General features: G+C 38.8%; 1 protein-coding gene across 1 annotated transcript in view; it reads right to left on the reverse strand.

Annotated features, from left to right (window-relative positions):
• TRHDE (thyrotropin releasing hormone degrading enzyme) overlaps nucleotides 1-22,632 on the reverse strand; it is a 221,826-nt gene that overhangs the window by 115,513 nt on the left and 83,681 nt on the right. Inside the window, exons 4-6 of the mRNA XM_075057976.1 lie at nucleotides 21,797-21,951; nucleotides 15,192-15,305; nucleotides 2,090-2,227 (exon numbers count right to left, since the gene is read on the reverse strand). Coding sequence (XP_074914077.1) covers nucleotides 2,090-2,227; nucleotides 15,192-15,305; nucleotides 21,797-21,951 — 407 coding nt within the window. The remainder of the gene's footprint in view (nucleotides 1-2,089; nucleotides 2,228-15,191; nucleotides 15,306-21,796; nucleotides 21,952-22,632) is intronic.

The raw sequence follows: 22,632 nt of genomic DNA on the forward strand, positions 1-22,632 counted from the left end.
TGTAAAATCTACAAAATGTTAAATTTGTTCTAATTTATCCTCAGAAGGAAACAGTGTCAGGTGTTTGGAGGAAGATACAGAAACAGTGAAAAGAGCAGCCTATGAATTCAGTTAGGAAAGTTTCTTCCTGTTAGATATTGCTTGTATCTAAAACAAAAGGATGAATAGTTACAGAGAGCAGCAGACAGTCAAACTGATTATCAGACAGGAAAACAAAGACTTCATGGGCCAAAGAGTGGGTCTTTCAGTCTCCTCACCTATGAAAGTGTGTAAGTAAATTCTTCCATTGCCGTTCCTCAAGGTGGTTTGCTAGATCTGGTAACGGGGTTCAAAACTTACAGGATCAGGTCCTGCTAAGAACACACTCAGTGTCACCGAGGGTTCAAGAGAGTTGGCTATCAGAGAAGCTGAGTGGAGACGCTGCTGTATCCACTGGGCATGGCCACTCTTACATTGAAAAAGGAACCCTTAAATGGACAGATACAAGACAGAGATTGTACTCTAATCTGCACAGAAAACAGAGTGATCCTATTAGCCTGCATAAAATAGCTAAAGTATACAGATGTGTCCTACTGTCCTATTTGTCACGTCAATGTAAATGAAAATTCCTTAATGTTTGCAAAGTGTTCATAAGATGAAAAGATAAGTGTCAAGTATTACAGTTTACTGGGTGATATTACTATTATCATATTAATTAGAAAAAATAATTAGCTTGAAACGTTAAGATACTGATATAAGATAAGCCTCTGAACCCACCGAGGTTCAGCTATCACCAGCAAACATATGATTGAAACATTTAAACAATGAGAAGACTTCAGTATACTAAAAGCTGCTGGCTATTATAGCTTAATTGACCAACAGTAATGTTTTCAAAGCCAGCTAAGGGATTTTTGAAAATGTTACTTGGGCTCTTGAGCAACCCCAGCATTTTAAAATATTTTCCTAAGTATTTTGTGTTTGCATAGTACATTCTATACTTATTACATGGACATACACACACACACTCATTTGCCCATCCTTAAAGGCATGAGATCCTTTAATGGAAGAGGATCAAGTTGAATTTATTGCTGACTGGGAATAACTGATGACTGTAAAAGAGGATGCACCTCTTTTTTTAGCCCAGAATGAGCACTGGATAAACTGGAGGTTCAGTAGAAAAGTCAGTGCTATGCTGCTGCTGTCTTGTTACAGTCTGATGTCAGGCAGCTAATGATGCAACGAAAAGTTATCATCAACTACAAGGATGATAGTCAAAAGACCAAATCGCCAGCAGAGAGCTCCCGTACAGCCTTCACAGCGGAAGGCTGCAGGCAGCAGCCTCTGCACCACACATCAAGCAGGTTTGGTCATGAAATTAAGGCAGAGCATTACACACAATACCATGTAGCAGAGAATCATCATGTGGTATGATGGAAAGCACCAGCTTTTGGGCCATACGCTAAGAGCAAGCTTAGTCATATGATGGAGAAGGTGGAAGCGTGCAGCCCTTTCACTCCTGCACAGAAGCTGTTCGGTCAGTCCCAAAGCTGGCCAAAAGGCTTCCTATTCATTGAAATACAATTTCAAATTGCCCGATTTTAATACACATCCTTTCATCACCCCACAAGGCAGTTCCTCCATTCTCACTGTTCAGCAATGACTTCAGAGTTTTCACTAGCTGACGGAAAAATTCTCACGCATAGAAAAAGAACAGAAAAACCAGTACATTTAACTTTAGTACTTGACAAGTTTTCTACAGACTTTCAATAGGACAAAGACTACATATCCTTCTGCTTTTTAAAGCGTCAAATATAATTCAGATACTGCCACAAAATAAATAGTAATAAAAAAGTCAAATGATCTTGTTGAATTCTGACAGCCTCCCAGGTTCACGTATAACATTTAATAACAACTCCATGTGTTGAATGTATTTGGCTACAATCACTGCAGTATATTCCAAATATATTCAACACAAATTAAAGTTTCCCAGCTAATAAGCACTGTGGTGTATGTATTTTTACAATGGTATTTGTTTTACAGATGGAAGGTGATCTTCTAATGGCTACTGACATACCTATATATAGAGACAGATATGTTTAATTAGTCTCACCTTTTTATAGGCGATCCAGTCAAACACCCTGTCAATGTCGGTGGCTTGCTGCACCTCCTGGGATACTGGATGTGAACTGGCTAAACCATCCAGCAACATCACTTCATGTAGGACATCTGTCAGAAATCTCTGCTTTTCCTGAAATACAGCATATGCAGTAATATCGCAGACAAATACACATTTACAACAATACAGAAATGATGCACAGTTATCAGAGGCAGCCTCTATATGACAGCTGACTAAAGTCAGACCTTCTGGTTTGAGTGTAAGCCACTATGACCTCCTACAGTCGTGAACAGGTTTATAGAATAGACAGGAACTAATTCGAGCACCAGGGATCCCTCTGACTTCAGACCTTTTGCTGCAATGAAAGCTGACTGAAATTACATTAAAGACTATGAAGTGAATCAAAATACATGTCGGTGCACACCACAATTCTGATAACAACCATTTACTCACGGTTACAAGGAGTGGGAAGAGAGGAGAAATGGCAGTCTTCAATCTCAAAAATACATAGATGCCACGAATAGTAGAGCTCATTGTATACACAGGTATGAAAACTTTTGACAGAGATGGGTAAATACAATTATTACTGCTTTATTTAATGAGGTTTAAGTCACTTGGCTCTTAGTGCCAAGTTCACACGGCAGGTCGACGTGGGACAGGACAAGGAACAGAGCCCACGGCCATGTCACAGCAGATGTCTGCATTGTCTTTCATATTTCTGGTATAGAAATCCTTTCTCCTCAAGAGCTTGCGTGTTCTGCAAACTTTGTAACTTCCACCTGAAGGAAATCATTATTATGTCTCTTTACAAGTGGGACAATAGCGGCACGTATAAGTTAAATGACAAAGTCAAAGTCACAGCTACATCACAGGCAGGTGCAAACCCAAACGTCCAACATACTAATTTGCTTCTGTACCTTCTATAAATATGGATTGCAGACATATGTCAAAACTGCTGCATATTTACTCTGGCAGCAACATTAATTAAATGATCATGTATACTCTATGAACTGTGCTGCACTCACTTTTACAGCGCAGCTAGATGGGACTTTTTCAGCTGAGAAAGGACATGCCTTAAAAACTCCTCATATTGCATTCATATAGATGTCTCTAATCCAAAAGACTATCAGGAAAGAAGAGCTTAATTTACTTGTTTTTTCAAGTCACAAATAACTGCAAAGAGTGAATTAAAAATTATGGAAGGTTTAAATAAGCTTTTTTTCACCCCAAAATGCCATATCTTCAATTCTATCTAAATTACAACAGTTCCTGAATTAATGTCAACCTAGTGTGATAATATAAAGAAACTCTAGGGAATGCTGCATTTTTTTCAAAAGCCACCTTGATCCCCAAGATAAAATAACCACACAATTACATAATAAATTCTATGTTTAATTTCTTGGGTGGCAAGGTTTTGGTATCAATGTGTTAATTTAAATTATAAGACAGCCAAAAAGCTCTTCCAGTGCTGATCCATCTGGAAATAAACCTTTATGTTAAAATTCATTAGAGCACAAGAAATGTACCTTGAACTGATTGTATATTCAGGCAATTAAAAACACAGGATGCAGGAAAGCCAATTACCCAACACACTCTTAGTGTTCTCAGCTGGCTGCATGAGGTAAAGTTTGTGAAGGAAAAAGTACCATCTTCTTCATATTATTGTTCATTTCCAAATTTTCTCAGGCATACACAGTTAGTAACTGCCCTATTTTTATAGGGAAAAAAAGGTGTAGGGAAACAATTATTATGACAGTCCTACTCAGGGGAAAACTGCTGACCTGTAAAGATTGTAGATGCTTCGATTACACCTCCGCCATATTCTCTATTACGCAGTAACGGAGCCCCAGTTTCATCAGATGTATGATGTGTAATACATACAGATATCGTATTGGTTTTTCATGGCGGGGGGGCTACAGGGGTGGCTTCTGAGAGAAGCTGCTGGAAGCTTCCCCCACGTCCGACAGAGCCCATGCCAGCCGGCTCCAGGACGGACCCGCCGCTGGCCAAGGCCGAGCCCATCAGTGATGGTGGTAGTGCCTCTGGGAGAACGGATTTAAGAAGGGAAAAAAGTTGCTGTGCAACAGCAGCTGGAGAAGAGAGAAATGAGAAGATGTGAGAGCCCCAGCCCTGCAGACCCCCAGGTCAGTGCAGAAGGAGGGGAGGAGATGCTCCAGGCGCCGGAGCAGAGATTCCCCTGCAGCCCGTGGTGATGAAGACCACGGTGAGGCAGGCTGTCCCCCTGCAGCCCAGGGAGGTCCACGGGGGAGCAGATCTCCACCTGCAGCCCATGGAGGACCCCACGCTGGAGAAATAGGATGCCCGAAGGAGGCTGGGACCCTGTGGGTAGCCCGTGCTGGAGTAGGCTCCTGGCAGGACCTGTAGCCCCATGGAGAGAGGAGCCCACGCTGGAGCAGGTTTGCTGGCAGGACTTGGGACCCCGCAGGGGACCCACGCTGGAGCAGGCTGTGCCTGAAGGACTGCAGCCCGTGGGAGGGACCCACAGTGGAGAAGTTCGTGAAGAACTGCAGCCCACGGAAAGGACCTGCGTTGGAGAAGTTCATGAAGGACTGTCTCCCATGGGAGGGACCCCATGCGGGAGCAGGGGATGAGTGAGGAGTCCTCCCCCTGAGGAGGAAGGAGCGGCAGAGACAAGGGGTAAGGAACTGACCCCAACCCTCATTCCCCATCCCCCTGCGCTGCTGCGGGGGGAGAGGGAGAGAAATCAGGAGTGAAGTTGAGCCCAGGGAGAAGGGATGGATGGGGGGAAGGTGTTTTAAGATTTAGTTTTCTTTCTTATTATCCTACTCTGATTTGACTGGTAATAAATTAATTTCCCCAAGTCAAGTCTGGTTTGCTCATGACAGTAACTGGTGAGTGATCTCTCCCTGTCCTTATCCCAACCCAGGAGCCTTTTGTTCTATTTTCTCTCCCCTGTCCAGCCGAGGAGGGGAGGGATAGAGCAGCTTTGGTGGGCACCTGGGGCATCCAGCCAGGGCCAACCCACCAGAGGTATGAACACACAGAGGTATGGACCCATCTCCAAATTCAAATTTGGATATCACAATTGACAAACAGTTGTGGGAGCGGATTGTTACTGTTTGGAATTAACTCATGAAAAGGACCTCTGTTAATCACAAATGAATATTTTAAATGTTGAACCTAGAATTAAGAAAATCAGCATGTAGGAAACATAAAGTGAAGCTATGAGAAGAATACAAAAGATATGAAAAGGACAGGCTACGTTTTGGGTTTCTGTTTGTTTCTTTGGTTATGTCCTGAAGGGCTGAAAAGGAGCATTTTAGATTCATGATCACTCATTCAAGTTACCATAGCTGAAAAGTCTTCCTTGAAATTTATGGCAGACTGTCACACTGGGATACAACTGGAATAGCCAGTACATCTCCAAACATGTAAACCTGCATTTTAGTGAGAATTAAGAAGTCTATTGACCTCTAAAGCTAAATTTATTGAATTAAAAAGATTTCCAGAACATTCCCACTTTTTCCCTTTAGTACAAAGCCTCTGAGAGCAGGTTCCAAAAGGAGACTCAAACAGAACTCCAGGGAGACATAGAGAAAGCGAGAGAGAGGAGCTTGCTGGTTGACAGGGGGCCTGCAGCTTGAAGAGGCAACAGGAACCAGAAATGCAGAAAGAAACTAAAACTGCCTTAATTGTGTTGAAGAAACACCACCTCAGCTATTAAAGTCCTATCAGCACATTAAGAGGAAAAGGCCAACATATGTGACCAAACCACTTATACTGATGGAAGAGGGGCTTTCTATTCCCTAGTTATTTTACCCTACGCAGTACAGTGGAATTGATCTATTTTAACATGATACCTACAGGACTAAAGAAACACCTAGCAGCACAGAAATTGTAAAGAAATTCAACCTTGGAATGCGTTTAATGAGGCCAGCGAGGTGTCAACACTGCAGGTGACAGGTTTGCAGCTAGATGTGAAACAATGACAAAATGGTGTTCAAGAGGACCCTCCTCCGAGGGAGTTCAACTGCAAGAGGAAAGCCAAAGGCTGTGATCTGCCTGTAAGGAAAAGAGGGCTTCAGGTGAGTCTTGAGCCTTTGCTTGGAAAGTGTCTGTAGCTGCAGGTAAGCACAATGCTGTGCAGAGCTAACGCAGGGCCAGGGCTCTGAGCAGGAGCTGGTTTGACAGCAGCAGAAGCCTAGTCTGAAATAAGGACAGAGGTGCTTCCACTCAAATTTGTGCCTTTCTTTAAGGGCAAGCAGGAAGCCCCTCTGCTCCTTATCCTCCTACTGCCCACTCGGAGACGCGTTTCTTCATCTCCTCTCCTCAGAGCCTTCCTTGGACTGCGGACAGCGAAACTCTGGGAGACCAGACCTGTGCTGAGAAGAAGAGACATGCCAGTTATTTCTGGTTGCCTTCCCTCTCTTACTCTTGAGAATGCTTCCAGATGCAGGGACTGAAGTGCTGTTACCAGGCAAACATGCCTTTCAAAGATTTACATTTTCAGAGTATTTCCCAAACATCTGTGGTCACTAGATTCGACTATTTGTCTCTTCATAGGAATGACTTCTTTTAATCCTCGCCCATAAGACCTTCTCCGTTTGGTACAAGGTTGTCCTGAAAGACTTATCCCTTCTCTGTGCTCTCCCCTCCTTAGCCACCATTTAATCATCGTGAAAATTCAAATTTCACTGCTTTGGGTAAAAGCAATACAAATGCAACGGGTAACAGGGTCAGAAACTTTCCACCTGTAGCAATTCTTCCACATTATGGAAATAATCTGGAGATGTTTAAATGTGGATCTGTAGTGTAAATCATTCCACCGCGAAGAGAATCAGGATTAAGAAACTGGCTAACCACAAGAAAGCTTTCTAGTTCTGGTTTATTTTCACCTTGTTCTAAGGAGGAAGGTTTATGGAAAGGTAGTGGTCACTCTTTATGTATTAATCCCCAACGGGATGCCCACCATTCAACCAGACTACCTATAACTGGAAAGAAAGCAATTGTGAAATAACGTTTTTTGGCAGAAAAGACTACACCTTCAAGAGCCATTAAAAATTTGTTGTGCATAACAGGATAACAATGATGTAACGGAACGGGGTTGCTGCTGGTGATTTTACAATATCATACAGAGGCATAATGTAAGAGTACAAGTTAGCATGACAATAATGTAATACTTAAAGTCAGTCACATAAAAATAATTACTAAAAATTAATATGAAATACCAGGGAAAAGAATTAAAATGAAACAAATGGAAAACATCCAACAGTGGAACAAAAGGAATAGCACAACAAAAGCCAAAACTGATAATTAGTACGCAGAAAAGATCAAAGGCCTCAATATTAAAGGCATTGCCTTTGTTCTGGGACAGACATTCAAACAGTTTATGGACTGAGAAATCTACATGTATAAAGCGTAATATTGGTGTGCAAATCTGCAAGTGATTTTCCTAACAAATTTGCTGGAAATATCTTCTCCAAAATATAGAGCTTTACTAGCCATCAGGAATACAAAGGAGATAAGTGATCTCTCATGCCTGACAAAACAAGCATTTGCAAGACACAATACTTGGGTTTATAGGGAAAGTGCACCCTAGGGAAAAAGAAATAGGGGCAAATTTTGAAAGCAATCAAAGAACACCAGCATATACACTACCAGCAGTTCAGTTCTAATACAATATATTTCAGGGTGAAGCTTAACAAACTACAGAGGAATATCATCTATGAAGAAACCTACGGTTCAATAAAATACCTTAAAGCCAGAAAAGATCTACTGGGGGCCAAAATCAAGTTTTTTTGTCTACATGCCTATAAATCCAAAGTTGTCATAGCACAGGAAGTCTCCTGAGTACTTGCAAATGAAAGCAATATTTCTTTCTCTTTCTCTCTTCCCAACAGTAATTTTTTGTAAATAGCTTGAGCAGCTTACAGATTGCTTTTTTTTTTTTAATTTATATCTCTGCATGTGTGCTTCAATTATGTGCATAGTTTGTTGAAGGAAGCCTGCAACGCATTCTACCTTTATCAGCTGTGAATATGTCACAGTTCTGTGTCTACCTTCATAGCCTTCTTTTCTGCATTTGCAGTCAAAGTTCTTGCAAAACTTCTGTCCCTTTGCTTGAGAAATTTTCACACTGACTGAGAATTTTTGTTATAAAACAATGTAGATGTTCTAGGAGTTCATAGTTAAGGAAGACCAATAGCTTTGAATATCAGGAAAGAGAATTGGATATGTATTTTCTTTTCAATGAAGTGCCAAACCAGATATTCATGACCACCTGCTTAACTTACCAAGCAGATGGGTAGCTGATTTGGAGTTTTTAAGCAATTTCACCAGCTACTTCAACTGCTGTTTCCTACCACCACTCTGTTTTTCAGGTATAGCTTTGATTTGGTTGTACACCAGATCCATTACACCAAATATAGGCCTACAGAATGGGAGGATGCAGTACAAAAAAGGGAGCATTAGAAAAGGAAACATCACATACTGACCACCAGCACTTAAAAAAAAAAAAAAAGTCGGTTTCACAATCCAAGATCATGTTTTGCCACTTTGTATGTAGCTGCCTTCACAGAAATACTCATTAAGCAAATGGATGAACACAGATCCACTGTCTCCTCATGCATTTGCCTCCAGAGCATTTTAAAACATTAGGCAACAAAGTATGAAGTTTATCCTCTGATTCAAACTCCACAGGGGGAATCTGTAGAGGAAATTCAGCTCAATTCAAGAAACAGTAAGTAATAGTTAAATGAAAAGGGGCTTTGAGATGTGGTCAGTACATTGAGTCAACTTCCAGCAACAACTGCCAGAGGTTACCATCAGTGAGAATACTTTCCGGGTGCTCCACATCTGCTGGATGGATTTTGCATGCCTAGACTGTTTCAACCTGAAAGCGATGAGATTCAGTGAGCTAAGGCCTAAAGGAACCAAAGATGATTTGCAGGCACACCAAAAATTACTTACCAGCTTGTGTTCCAAGTAACTGCACACTGCCCCAATTTCAAAATAAACAGTGGCAGCACATTCAGGAAACTTGAGAAGCAGTTTCAACAAGGATGCCTTCAAATATACAGCTACAGCTTTGCCATTGAACTTCCCGTATGAACTACACTTTCTGATGAAGTGCATAGTCTTGTTTCAGTAGGGCTACCCTGCAGTGAGCCCTTGCCTTCAGGCAAAAGTTGCCATGAAGTTTCTTTCTCGTTTTTACTGAAGACAAAGTGGTTACTAATTTAAAATTATGTGAAATTCAGCCAGTTGACTGAAGTTTCTTTCTGAAACCAAAGCTTCATCTAAACCCTGAACTCGGGAGATTTGAACTCACATGACCCAAAAGCTCTCATCATAATGTCATTTTAACTGTTCTCTCAAGATGAGCAGATAATGACACGAAGAAAGAAGAGACACTGACATTCTCCAAACCTGTAGTTAATCTCCTGAATAAATGTTTCATCTAAATGTTGATATTCATTTATGTCTGATCTCTAAATGTTGAGTTAACTACTTAGAGTTCAGAATTCCATATATTAATCCACCTTGCCAGAGCATAAAAAAAGCAGCTGTTAAGAGCATGTGGAGATGGAAATTTATTTCCTTAAGCTAAATTTAGTAAAAGGATTTCTAAACTGGTATACTTTAAAAGGACTAGTAATTAGCAACCAGAAGATCTTGCAGCTTACCTTTACATATCTCTCTTTTCCTGCCAAAGTCAATTATACATGCGATTCTAGTTAATTTTACATTGAAAGCTTCCCCCATAGTTGAGTGAAAACAGAAAATCCTACAAGGACTGACTTCACTGAGCAGTTACTGGGGGAAAAAACACTCCATGTGGTATTAATTAAACGCTTACTTTATACTGGCATGGGGAGCCTTTAACCAAAAAAAGAAGAGATGAAAGTAGTTTTAAAAAATGAGAGGCTGAATCTCTCTCAATGCTGAGCCAGCGTGATATTTATGTTGGGTTAGAAGGATCAAGCAGGCTACAGCTCAGGTCTGAAATGCCAAAATAATAATGAAATAAATCAAAAGGCCCATGTCTTAAGTCTACTTCAAAACTCATAATGATTTTCTGGGTTTTCTATGACTCAAACGACGCCTAAAAAAACTTTACAGATGGAGACAAATGCTTTAGGAGGCAATCTGAGTCAAAGCACATTAAAGACATGCATGTGTCTAATGGCCGTATTCACTTTTATTATTTCAATCGAGTCAATGACAAAGACAGGCAATTAAGATCATTTATCAAGAATTAGGGCAGCATGTTGCTTGATGTTCAAAGTACTTAATGTAATGAAGTTCAGTTAAATGGTTTTCTATTAACTTTTTTAGGCAAAGGTAATTTCTTGCAGCATGTATTTTTAAAACAGAAATGTTGATATGCAACCCTGTTATTATTTGCAGCTGCCTGTAGTAATGGCAGGATCATCTAGACTGTGGAACCTAATAATGTAAAGGAAGCATAGATCACTTTTAAGAAAGATGAAAGACGCCCTTCCATGTAGACACAAAGTTTTACTCCAAATACTTTAATCACAACTGTTTAATACTAAGAAAATTTCTGGCAAATCTGACCATCCTTAATTATAAAAGTAGTAAGCACACAAGAAAGTGGGAGATCTTATCCCAGAGCTTCAATGGATAGAGAAGGTAGAGGATTAAAAAATATCACTGATGTACTACACCTTGACTCAGCCAATAAAGTTGTCAGCAAAGCTAACTTTATTATAATAAAGAAAAGGGAGAAGGCAGAAAGGCTCTGTGAAACGCTCTCTCAGCAAAAAGCCGGGTACTGACCACTGAAGTATTTGACACTCATTTGATGGATGAAAGGGAAAATTACATGCCAGTAATTCCTGCTGTCATAGTCCTCAAAACCTACCCCAATACCAGAGACATTCAAGGACAAACATGATGGTTCCTTCCACCAGAGAATAAGGAGGTAAAATTCCTGGATCTGTAAGCCTCAGCTGAATTCCTTTACAGAGTCACATACAAAGGACTTCAGGATAATGACAGAAACAAGCAGAGAGGAAGATGGAATATATAGCTGCAAACGGGTCTCTGAAAGGAGGAACGTGAGCCAGGTAGATGAGAAAAGACAGGGCTATGAAGTGGAAATGACCAGCATGTAGCTTTCTGCTGTAATTTTCTCTTTTCTCTGATCCTAAAACTAGCAGAGGCACGTTCCACAGAGGTCAGATTACCTTGTCGTACGAGTCGCAAGATCTTACAGCCCAAGAACTCGCATCCAGCTGCTGTTGCTTTTTGATGGCATGGAGAGACAACCAACCAGTTATATGGTAAGCCTCTAATACAGAAACCTCGTCTCTTTCGAAGTCCTGAAATAGCAACAGCCAGGGAATTCACACGCAGATGACTACTCTGAGCACACATGATCAAGTGGAATTCTCTGACCTCTGGGGGAAACAGTTTGCAGTGCCAGCTTTCTTTTTAAAACCATCCTGACAACACAGAAACAATTGTTTAAACTTCCAAACCCTTGAAGAAAGTGATTTAAGAATAAGAATTTGAGACATTTCAGAATAAGAATTTCAAAAAACTTAATTTGGGGGACAGGCAAGGTAAGAGGCTGAAATGTGAAGAATGGTGAATTCATTTCCATTGTGAATGTCTAATGACTGTGTAGGAGGGACATATTTCCTGCAAAATCAAAGGTAGCTTCAACTTCAAGAGGTAAAAGGTAACATGCAGGGACTTATTTTTTAGCTGAGGGATGGAAATGAGAAGTTCTAGCTTTGATTTGAAGTAACTTATATTTTAAAAAGGCTATTACGACCAATGGTGGACCATGAAGGATCTCAGCACAGAAAGCTCACTTTCCTGTTTTAAAACAAGCAAAACTTTGTCCGCTTCCTCAGGAGAGTTCTGATGTATCTTACATTAACTGCAACGAATAATGGATGCCTCCGTCAGAATGACTGTTCATTCTGTTCTTCACCCAAAATTTTAATAGGAGGATCCAGGACATAAGGATGGGAAGGGTTTAATAAGGACTGGATTTTCTTTCTCATTATGCAAGCCTGATGAAGTATGCAAACACCTTCTGGACAAAACCAGAAATTCTAGACCTGCTGGAAAGCTCAGTAAAGCGTTACAGCTCCATGGCAGTTCAGTCAATATTGTTATCCATCCATCTTTCCTGCGGTAAAAGAAGAGCTTATAAAACAATTGAAGAAAAACTGATAAAATCAAGAACCTCAGAGGAAGAAGAAATGTTTAAGCAAGCTGAAGAACCTAGAGAAGAAGGAAAAGCCAGAAAACAGGTTTCGGATAAAACCCATGGCTCTCTGCTTTGTGCAGAACTCAGTGCTGTTGGTTTAAGTCATAACGGTGTGACCATGCCTAATGGATAGCCCTCCTAAAGAGTCTCAGGTTCAGCCATACCAACACTCTGAATGCCAAATAAGACGGACACTGAAAAATGCTCAGCTCTACTAAAAGAGACTCATCTTCAGACAAGTAGTAAAACTTTAGGGGCTTACAGAACTTTAATGGTGAAAGCGTTGTGTGCCTGTAGCCTACAAGCATCCCACAAGTTAGGTAGGAAGCTGGGGATAGATCCATTTAATTCAGATGTATCCATACTGCCCTAGTTGCATTTCCAGAAAAAAGTCCTTTTTCTGGAATTGACCACCAGTCCTTTGCTTCTACACTTACTCAAACAAAAATGTGACAAAAAGTCTTTAATGAGCTGAAAATAAGCTGAAATTGACATTTTAGTCCATGGACTTCTTGAGCAAACTTTCAAGGGTAACATTTCAGAACTACAAGAGAAAGAAGTTAACTGTCTAACTTTCCCAATTCTTTAGAAAGAAAGAGGATTGTGGCATATTACTCTTTGTTTTCCTGATGCAAAGAGCTGTGGTATCATACACCATAACATCTTTTATTTATATTTCACAGGTACTAATTACTGCTGACAAAACACCACCCAGAATGCTGGAATGTTGCTCTGTTTAACCATTATTACAGAAAATAAGGTTTGTAGTTCTTGTTTTTGCAACTGATTCATGAAGCTTGTACTGTATCTTTCACTTTTGAAAAAACATAAGCTGTTTGGGACAGTTTTTCTTTTTATAAATGCTCACTTCTTATTTTTTCAAGTTTACAAACGTCAGTATGTTCTAAACAGCAAATGCAGTTTATACCAATAATAAAAATATCCAGCAAGCCAAATTCCAGCAACTGTACCTTTTGCTTCCTCTTCCTACAATGTCTGTAATAAGGCTGAACCATCACAGTGTTGATTCAATTGCTAATTGAATGCAGCATGTGTAAATGTTTAACTCATTAAGTGTTCCATCTTGCCACCAATTCTTTAATTATTTAAATATGACAGTATGGTTATGTTTATATCAAAGGCCAATGATATCCAAAGCCCTATGAAAACTTCATGTCTACCTTCTCAGTTTAAGGAAAAACTTGACAGATTAATATTTTTTCAGGCACAGCAATACTACTGTAGTTAATTCTAATTTATGCAGCATGTGTCTGATTTCTGAGTTTAATGGTCATACCTTGTTCAACCCAACTGTTTTGCCTGTATTCTGCTAAGATGCCAGGGTTTCACGTGATGGGCATGTCATTTGCATAACAGTGAACATTATATTCATTACAGAGAAATCTCAAGCAAATATTCTATATTCTAAATGACTTCTAAAGCAAAGTTATTCTCGATTTGTTAAACTGGTTATGTGAAGAACAAATGACTGATGATTTGAAGATAAAATTCAGTGTATAAACGTTGTCATCTATGACATTTTACTATGCTGAAATCATAAAGGCCTGCCAGATTTCATTGCATTCATAATTAGAATGATTACATTGTAATTCAGGATGTGTTTTTCATAAAGATGAAGAGAATGAGTTTTAATAAAACCAAAGCTACGTAAACCCAACAAGCCTACCTATGCAAGGCAGATGTCAGTTCAGATAAAGATTTATTTTCCTTTTCATAATGCAATTATAAACCACAATTGACACCCTAAAGAAAAAATTAAAATACTACAGATAATTCAAACTTCACAAGATGCATACCTAAATACAACTATTTTAAAAAATTAGCTTTAACTCAAAATTATAGCATCTACATTTCATGCCACACAAAAGCTACTGGGGTAAGAATATTCAATAAATCCCTGAGAAATGGGAAAAAAATTTTCAGAAGTTAGTGTGCAAGTGTTTAAACACAACATTCAAGCTACAACAAAACTCTATTAGGCAACCTTTATTAATAACAAATATTTTGCCACATAATTAAACCTATGTAAACACAAAAGGATAGCAAACAGAAAAATTTCTCCAAAGGACGATAAAATCTATATAGCAACTTTCAATATGGTCTCACACACAATTTCCTTCTCCTGAGGTCTCGTATCTCTTATTTTTCTTAGAAGGACAGTATTTCTAGATTGCAGCGGTCGATATAAAGTGGGACCTGAGCAGGTATGATATGATATACCAGGACTCCAAAAGAACGTCCCTTCCCACTTTGCCCTCAGAGAGCTCCATGTTTGCACACCAGTTGACAAAGCATGTTCAACTGTGTACAGCTGGAAAACATACTGAAACCCAGACTGTCAATTCATTTATCCCATGTTAACTTTGTATGTAGTGCTAGGTGGCCAAATAGTAGCAGGAAGATAAAAAGAATAAACTTAGAGAGAGAACAGAATACTGTAAGAAAAAATATGGTCAGTTTTACAGTATGTTTTAGCCAAACATTTATTTCCTATTTATCTCAGGTTTGTGGATAAAATTCAATATTCTGAATATTTTCAAAAATGGTCCATGTTAAATCATAACTTCTTTAATCCAAAATGTTTCTGAGCAGAGAGACAGTAGTTATTTTAATGTTGAGTTATGATAGACACGACCTTATTTCTTTTGTAATAAATTTCAGAGTACACTTTTGGAATGCTGTCAAATTATTTCACACCTAGTGATTTTGCTTCATTGGACATCTGATACTTGCATGCATCATTTGCTATTTTTCAGCAGTCCCTGTCTATAACAAAAGCAGGAGTATAACAGCAGAGCAACTTTTCTGTGGAGTCTCCAAATTAACAAAATAAACCTGACTTACCATGTTCCACCCTGGGTAGAGGTAGTCTGTCCCGACAAATTCAAAATAGTGAGCAAAACCTTCTTTCAGCCACACATCCTCCCACCAAACTGGAGTCACAAGGTCACCAAACCACTGCAAAGGAAGTTCAAATAAACAGCCTTCAGGAAACCATGTCTGTATACATCTCATTTATACAGAACACATTCTTCAGAAGTTTTAATAAAAGCAGTGGTGTATATACCACCCACTGAAACTCATTAACTGTTTTTTTTATGTACTAATGAATTAAGCCTTTACAGGATGCACAAGTTACTGAAGTAAAACATTAGAAAAGTACAAGCTGGGGAAAAGAAGTGTTGAGGAGACTATTCGCAGTGTCTATTTTAGTTATCTAGAGGAGATGCTCCCCTAGGTTTAAGGGACTAACATACACAGTGGACAGAAAAGGCTTCTAACTCAAGTAATCTGATACATTACCTGGAAACATCACTATTTATAGTGCGAAACTTGAAAAACTGGGAACTTAACCTCCATACCCCAGACCCAAATTTTAGCATTTCTTTCTCCACGATGCCTGCCCACTAAGATTTACAACACTACTGATATGCCGTTCATTGGCCGGTTTCCTAAGGAAAGCAGTTTTATACAATCATGCCATCTTTCTGTGGGTAGGACTCAAATGCCTAAAAACAGGTAGTTGATGCTACTTAAAAAGCATCCCAGGGTATCCGAGATACCCACACAGGCCTAGGAAATTTCATACAGGACTTACAGGAGATCTGCAGCCTTCCCAAACAGCAACCGGAGGCAGAGGGTATCTACACCGGCACGGACCACCTGTATTTATGCAAAGGAACCCTACCCGAGCTGACTGCCTTTCTCGTTCACCCCAGGTCACTCTCGAATTTCCCCACTGACTTCAATCTAATTTAGAAAGAAGGATAGAAATCTCGAAGCTAATTAAACTCCTAAAAAGTACATGAAGATCAGCAGCTGAAAAGAGAAGGACCTAAACCAAAGGCAAGGCAAGAACGCGGACATTAGATACTCTGCTCAGTAGCTGTCAACAGCCACAAAGCTGTCGTGGTACAGGACACGTGGGTGTCAGGGGGATTTTAGACAGACCTGGGATGATCATTGGAAGAGGAATGAGGACAGAAATTCCAAGGAAATCAGGCACCATCAATTCTTCTGCTGATGGATGACCCTGTTTAAATGACTGTAATGGCCCTCTGCAACCTGGATCATCATAACACCCATGGTAAGAGCAGAAACACATAAACTATTATGAAAACATGTTTCATACCCTCTGTACCATCTTTTTTGCCAAACAAATACCAAAACTTTCTTTCAGTAAAATTCTCTGCCAGTTTTTTGTTTAAGGTGATTAGAAATGAGATTAATTCATAACCAACAGAGATAATTTTGAGTTTTTATGGAGTCATAAGCTCTGAAAATACACCAAAAGTGAGCAGCGAGTAAGTATTCCGGGGGAGAGACTCACATCAGAGCAGAGGAGCTGCTGCTGACACCGAAATGAGAGTGGGGAATGAATGAAAGCGGAGTTGGCCAGTAAGCGGTTTGCTTTCATGACGGTTGGAGGCTTTGTCTGGGACGTGAATGAAAGGTCTCGGTTCTGTGCATGTCTTTGTGGAGGGAGAATAGTGCCAAGGAAGGATCAATGCTGCAACAAGGATCCGTAGTGAAGTGCACACAGGGGCTCCAAAGAACAGACTACAGAAACTGCGATTACCAGATTGCCACACAATGTTCAGTAAATAGGATTTGAACGAAAAAATGAAGTAAAACATGACAACGAATCTCACTGACAACCAACTTAAAAATTTAGGGAGAAAAGATGAGGTTGACAAAAGTCATATTCACACACCAAGTGAAACTAAACTCGGTGATCATAATCTAGCTGAAGGCTATCAGTAAATTAACTCTCTACAGGACCAGTAGAGATAAATCCTGATCTTAAGAACATTTAACTGAAAAGACAAAGAAACACTGGAAATGCTTTCATATAGATAATGCACTTTTCACAATTTGAAATGTTAGAGTAGCATACCACCAGAGGAGTGTGAAAGTTATATTTATACTAGAATAGGTCTATTAAATGATTTCTAATGACAAACAGACTAAACAAAATAGCACAGATTTTATATCTTGAATTACAAGAGGACTGCTGAACAACTACGAAACAAGCACCAGTCATGGTATGCTATGACTATTCAGAGAGAGATTTTAAAAAATAAAGGTTGTAAAGTTCATAATACATCCTCTTGTAACTCAAAAGAATAACATTAATTTATGATGTCACAAAAGATAATTTCTTATACTCCTTTGTGAGTTTTCTGGGTTTATTTATTAATGATGCAATTAAAAGTATTCATTTAATTATCCACCTAAAGGAAGAAGTGTTTTACAGGCATTAAAACAGCATGTGATACCAATATGAAAATGTAGAGAATTTGCTTAACTAGTCTTGAATAGTATCAGAGACAGTTATCAATGTCAGAGACAGAGCAGTCCCAGAGACTGCAATTAATGAAGCCAAATTTTCCAGCGGAAAGGTGTTATTATCTTCCTAGGTGTTACATGTCTGAAAAGAAAACATTAAGTAAAGCACTTCATTTATTTAAGTAATTGTTTATTTATTTATTTGTGTATTTGACTATAGACACTATTTGCCTCAATCTTGGAACAGAAAAATGAATTCAAATAAATTGATTACATAAATTTCTCATCTCCCTCAGGTATTATGTTCAGCCTGACATGCAGAAGGCACTTATTTTACAGACACACTGAAAGGACACTCTTTCCTATATGCTTTCTTTACAGATTATTAAAAAAAAATTGATTGAGAAATTTTTAATTTTCCTTCTGCTTTCATGCCTTTTTAACTCAATCTGTCACACCAAGTTTTGCGCTCATATGGGAAAACTATCACAAAAAATCATGGTGCATAAATTCAAATGACACTTTCTTCAAAGGCTGTAGGTGGGATTGATCTGTGATACGCAAATAAAACTGATTACTACCTTAATAGAATTATTTTAATAAATTATGGTAGTTATTTCAAGCTATCAACTTAAGCTGCTAGAAATATGTGTGTTGTGACCAATATCTCATTTGTGTTTTGGGGCTTGGAGGAGAAGCTTTGATGCCGAAACACTCCTTCTTCCAATTATTTCTTTTTTTAATTAAATACATAAAATGTTCTAAAAGAACACTCAAGCTGAAATATCAAGCACTAGCAACCTACAAAAAGACTAAACTAAAACTACCTGTGTAACTTTAATATGCCCCTCTTAAAACATGTACCTAAAGTAAATACCTGGTCAAGCATTACAAAGTCACCTGTGAAGAAACTGGGTGTAAAATTCTTTCTTACACACTTTTTACCTGTATTTTAACAACCACGGAATTTCTTTGTCCTTCTGCAATCCTGTCTCTCATTTTCCATCTGTCCTAAACACTGTGCTCAAGCATTAATACTCAGCAGGTTTGGGAATTCCAATTTTAAACAGTCATATCTAAAGGTAACAATCCCAATTCTTAATATTTGTCTGATTTCTCTAATCTTGGGAACAACATTAGCAAAGCAATTGCTATGTTACTATAAGTAACAAAGGTCTCATACAGGTTAGTTTGCTACATGCTCAAATATGTTCTGTAAATCTTGAAGTCAAAGGATTAAAATCTGGGGAAACAGGACAATGATACAATTCTTCAAAAACAAGAAAAATATGTACTTTAGGAAAACATATTTTAGGATAGTCCCCTTTCCTCTTACCTGAAATTTAAAAAGAAAATCAATAAATAAAAAGTAAAACTGGAGATGTGGATCCTACTTTTGGCTGCACCAGAAGTGATTTTGGTTAATCTCTGTTATTCTATGTGTAAAAATGACTGAAGGGGAGAAGTACTCATGTGCCACTCCAAGTTCACAGAAGAGATGATGCACAGCAAAAGAGGATGAAAAATGCAGTGAATAATTAACAATTAAATAGCAGAGGCAAGAGATCCTGGACCCACCCTGGTCTCAGTTCATTACCTTTTCAGCTAAGCTAGTATTGTTTACAGTTCCTGCTCTATGCTATCCACAGCTAAAGTTTCCTTGAGGGGCTTCTGAGTATGGTAAGATAAAAGTAGAAAAAAATGGCTAAATAAAGACAATACTGGAGGATGGAGGTCCTAGACAGTGTTTTGTGGCTTGTATTTTTGGAGGGTTTGTCCCTTTAAACTTTATTTGCAGATGAACAATCCGTATTCTCTGTGACTCAATTCTGCATCTAAAAAGTAGAAATAATATTTCTTCCACCTCCTTATTTTCTATCTTGGCTAGTTATCCAGTGAAGCAGCTGAGCAAGGACCTGACTGGCATGGTACTAAAACAGAAACAGCAGAAACATGACTGGAGGAAGATACTTTTAATTAAGAGAGTGGCACTGGAAGCAATATCAACACGGACACCAGGTAAACCTTCTCATTTGCAATTTTTAGGTCACTTAAAAGCACTCTATGGCCCCACTGCTACCCTAAAATAAATTCAAATATAGATTTCACCCACTTCATGATCCTCTGATATTCCCAGAACAATGTAAAAAGGCTTCGGTTTCAATGAGAATCAAATAAACAAACCTGGCAAGTTACAGATGTGATAATTGCCCACATCTGAAGAATAAATTGCTTTGGAAGCAGAGGAAATTATTAAAGAGGTGCAAAGAATAACTGGAAGTAATGGAATGACTTCAGAAAAAGGGAGACTTAAGCTGAACACTAGGAAAAAGTTATTGACCATCAGATTTAATCAAAAGGCTCTAAGGGAAGCGGCATAACCCTGTAATCAGGAGCACTGAACCCGGCACTACAAAACGCACCACACACAAGAATCTAATACTAACAGGAGCCGGGATTTGATGACCTAATATGTGTTTTCCACACCTGATTCCTAAGGCACTGTAATTTTTCTAGCTGAACAGTGTGCTACTCTATTGTACTGCACAATAAAGAGCATATAACAAAATCAGATGATCATATTGAGAACAAACCAGCAATAACTTTCAATAAAAATTTCGTGTTGTAGTTGAGGACTTCATATTAATCGACAGATTTAATGTGAAACATGAATATGAACCAAACATTATTATTTCCAAGTTCATCTACCAGAACTCCATTACAAAGGCTCCCTTTTATATGGTACTTTTTATTTGCAGAAAGTGTTAAGAAATTGCATTGCCTTTTAAAGAATACTGTGTAAAGTCACAGATGTAAGCCATGCTGATTACACAGTAGGATTTCATTCATTTTAACCTGAAGGCTATGATTATGCCTCTTATGAGTGCAAGAAAGGGTTTCCTGCCCCTGTAGCAAATTTCTTCAGTAACATTTGCATTCAACTCAATATTACTAAACACTCATAATGTGTTTAGTTTGAGATAAGAAGATGGAAGAAATGTAAAATAAATTGTAATATGGGTTTATTACGAAGTTTTCTTATTGATACAAAAGTTTCTGTACACATAAAGACTCAATTATCCACCATTAGTGAACAGAGGGTCAACACCAAATTAAAAAAAAAAAAAAAAAAAAAAAAGAAAATGGAAGTATGTGTATATGTGACTGTCGTGGTTTAACCCCAGTCAGCAACTAAGCCCCATGCAACTGCTCGCTCTCTCCTCCCCCTCCCAGTGGCATGGGGAGGAGAAGTGGGGAAAAAAAGTAAAACTCATGGGTTAAGAACAGTTTAATAACTAAAATAGAATAAGATGATGATGATGATGATGATAAGAATAATAAGAAAATAACAATGATTGTAATGAAAAGGAATATAACAAAAAGAGAGAAATTAGACCCAAGACAAGTGATGCACAATGCAATTGTTCACCACCCACTGACCGATGCCCGAGCAGCGATCAGCCCCTCCTGGCCAACTCCCCCAGTTTATATACTGGGCACGACGTCCTATGGTATGGACTATCCCTTTGGCCAGTTGGGCTCAGCTCTCCTGGCCGTGCTCCCTCCCAGCTTCTTGTGCCCCTGCTCGCTGGCAGAGCATGGAAAACCGAAAAATCCCGAACTTAGGATAAGCGCTACTTGGCAACAACTACAACATCAGTGTGTTATCAACATTAGTCTCACACTAAATCCAAAACACACTATACCACCCACTAGGAAGAAAATTAACTCTATCCCAGCCAAACCCAGGACAGTGAGGGAAGAAGATGACTACCAAATTGATTTCAGCCTAAACATTTTTTGACATGAACATGAAACTCAGCATGAATCTGTTATAGTTCTGCAATAAATCGTTTTCTACAGTTATCAACAAGTTTAGTCTACACACCAACAGCACGCTCACACACAAACATAGAGAATATAATCATACAGAAGACAGGGAAGTTGTTCATTGCTACTAATTTTCTCTTCTATCCCCATTTTGAGTCTTCCCAGTTTCTACATTGTAGTGATGTGTCTTACAGATCTCCACATTATTTGGACTCCAGTTACAATAAAAGTTGCAACTGTCTATGTGAACAACACAAATTCATTTTCAGTTTTGAAAAGGAATGCATGGTTTCTGACATTAATTTCAAATATCTGAACACCTTTAATACCTGATGACATAGCTCATGTACAATGACCATGGTGACATCCAGTAGGTATGATATAGAAGAAATGCTTGGATCTAGCAGTATCCTTTGCTCCACAAAAACACTCAGTCCCCAGTTCTCCATAGCAGCATATGGGTGCTTAGGCACAGCTAACAGATCTAGAAATAGAAAGAATATACGTTAACACCTTGCGGGAGCTACTATGCTGTAGAGCTATTGTAAGTAAGGCCATAAATGATCACTAAAAGCATTTTAAATAACACACATGTAAAAAACAAAACTGAGTTTCAGCTCTCTAGTAATGCTGTTTAGGAAACATTAATAAAATATTATCTTATGCCACTATCTGTTCACACATAATTACCATGTTATTGCTGTAACACAGTATTTCTAATTGAAGTTTTCTATACAGAATCCAGCTTATTTACAATACCTTGTTGATTTACTTCTGGGTTTGATACTGCTTCTCACGTTCACAATACCCTATCAATGTAGTAATTGGTATGTATTTTTTATCTTTTCATTAAAGTGACTCCTTTATGAACTTCTTACACATCAAACCGCATGTAAGGACTGACGATAAGGGGAGCACTGAAGGAATACTGTTTCCTAACAACCAGAAAGATGGTAAACTGTTCAGAATCACCAGTTCTTACAAACAAGGCATCTTTGAGTGTACGCTATTGCTAGCATTCATCCTCTGAGGACAGGACTGCTGACAGCAAACTCTCAGCCCCACAGGCTGCAACAACGGTGCCATACAAAACTTCAGGAGTATTATTTCAGTTCTGTATTCAGTGAGAAAATATTAGGAAGAAGACAGGAAGGTCCTTCATCAG

Source organism: Buteo buteo, chromosome 26 (assembly GCF_964188355.1).
Source record: "Buteo buteo chromosome 26, bButBut1.hap1.1, whole genome shotgun sequence".
Taxonomy (NCBI): domain Eukaryota; kingdom Metazoa; phylum Chordata; class Aves; order Accipitriformes; family Accipitridae; genus Buteo; species Buteo buteo.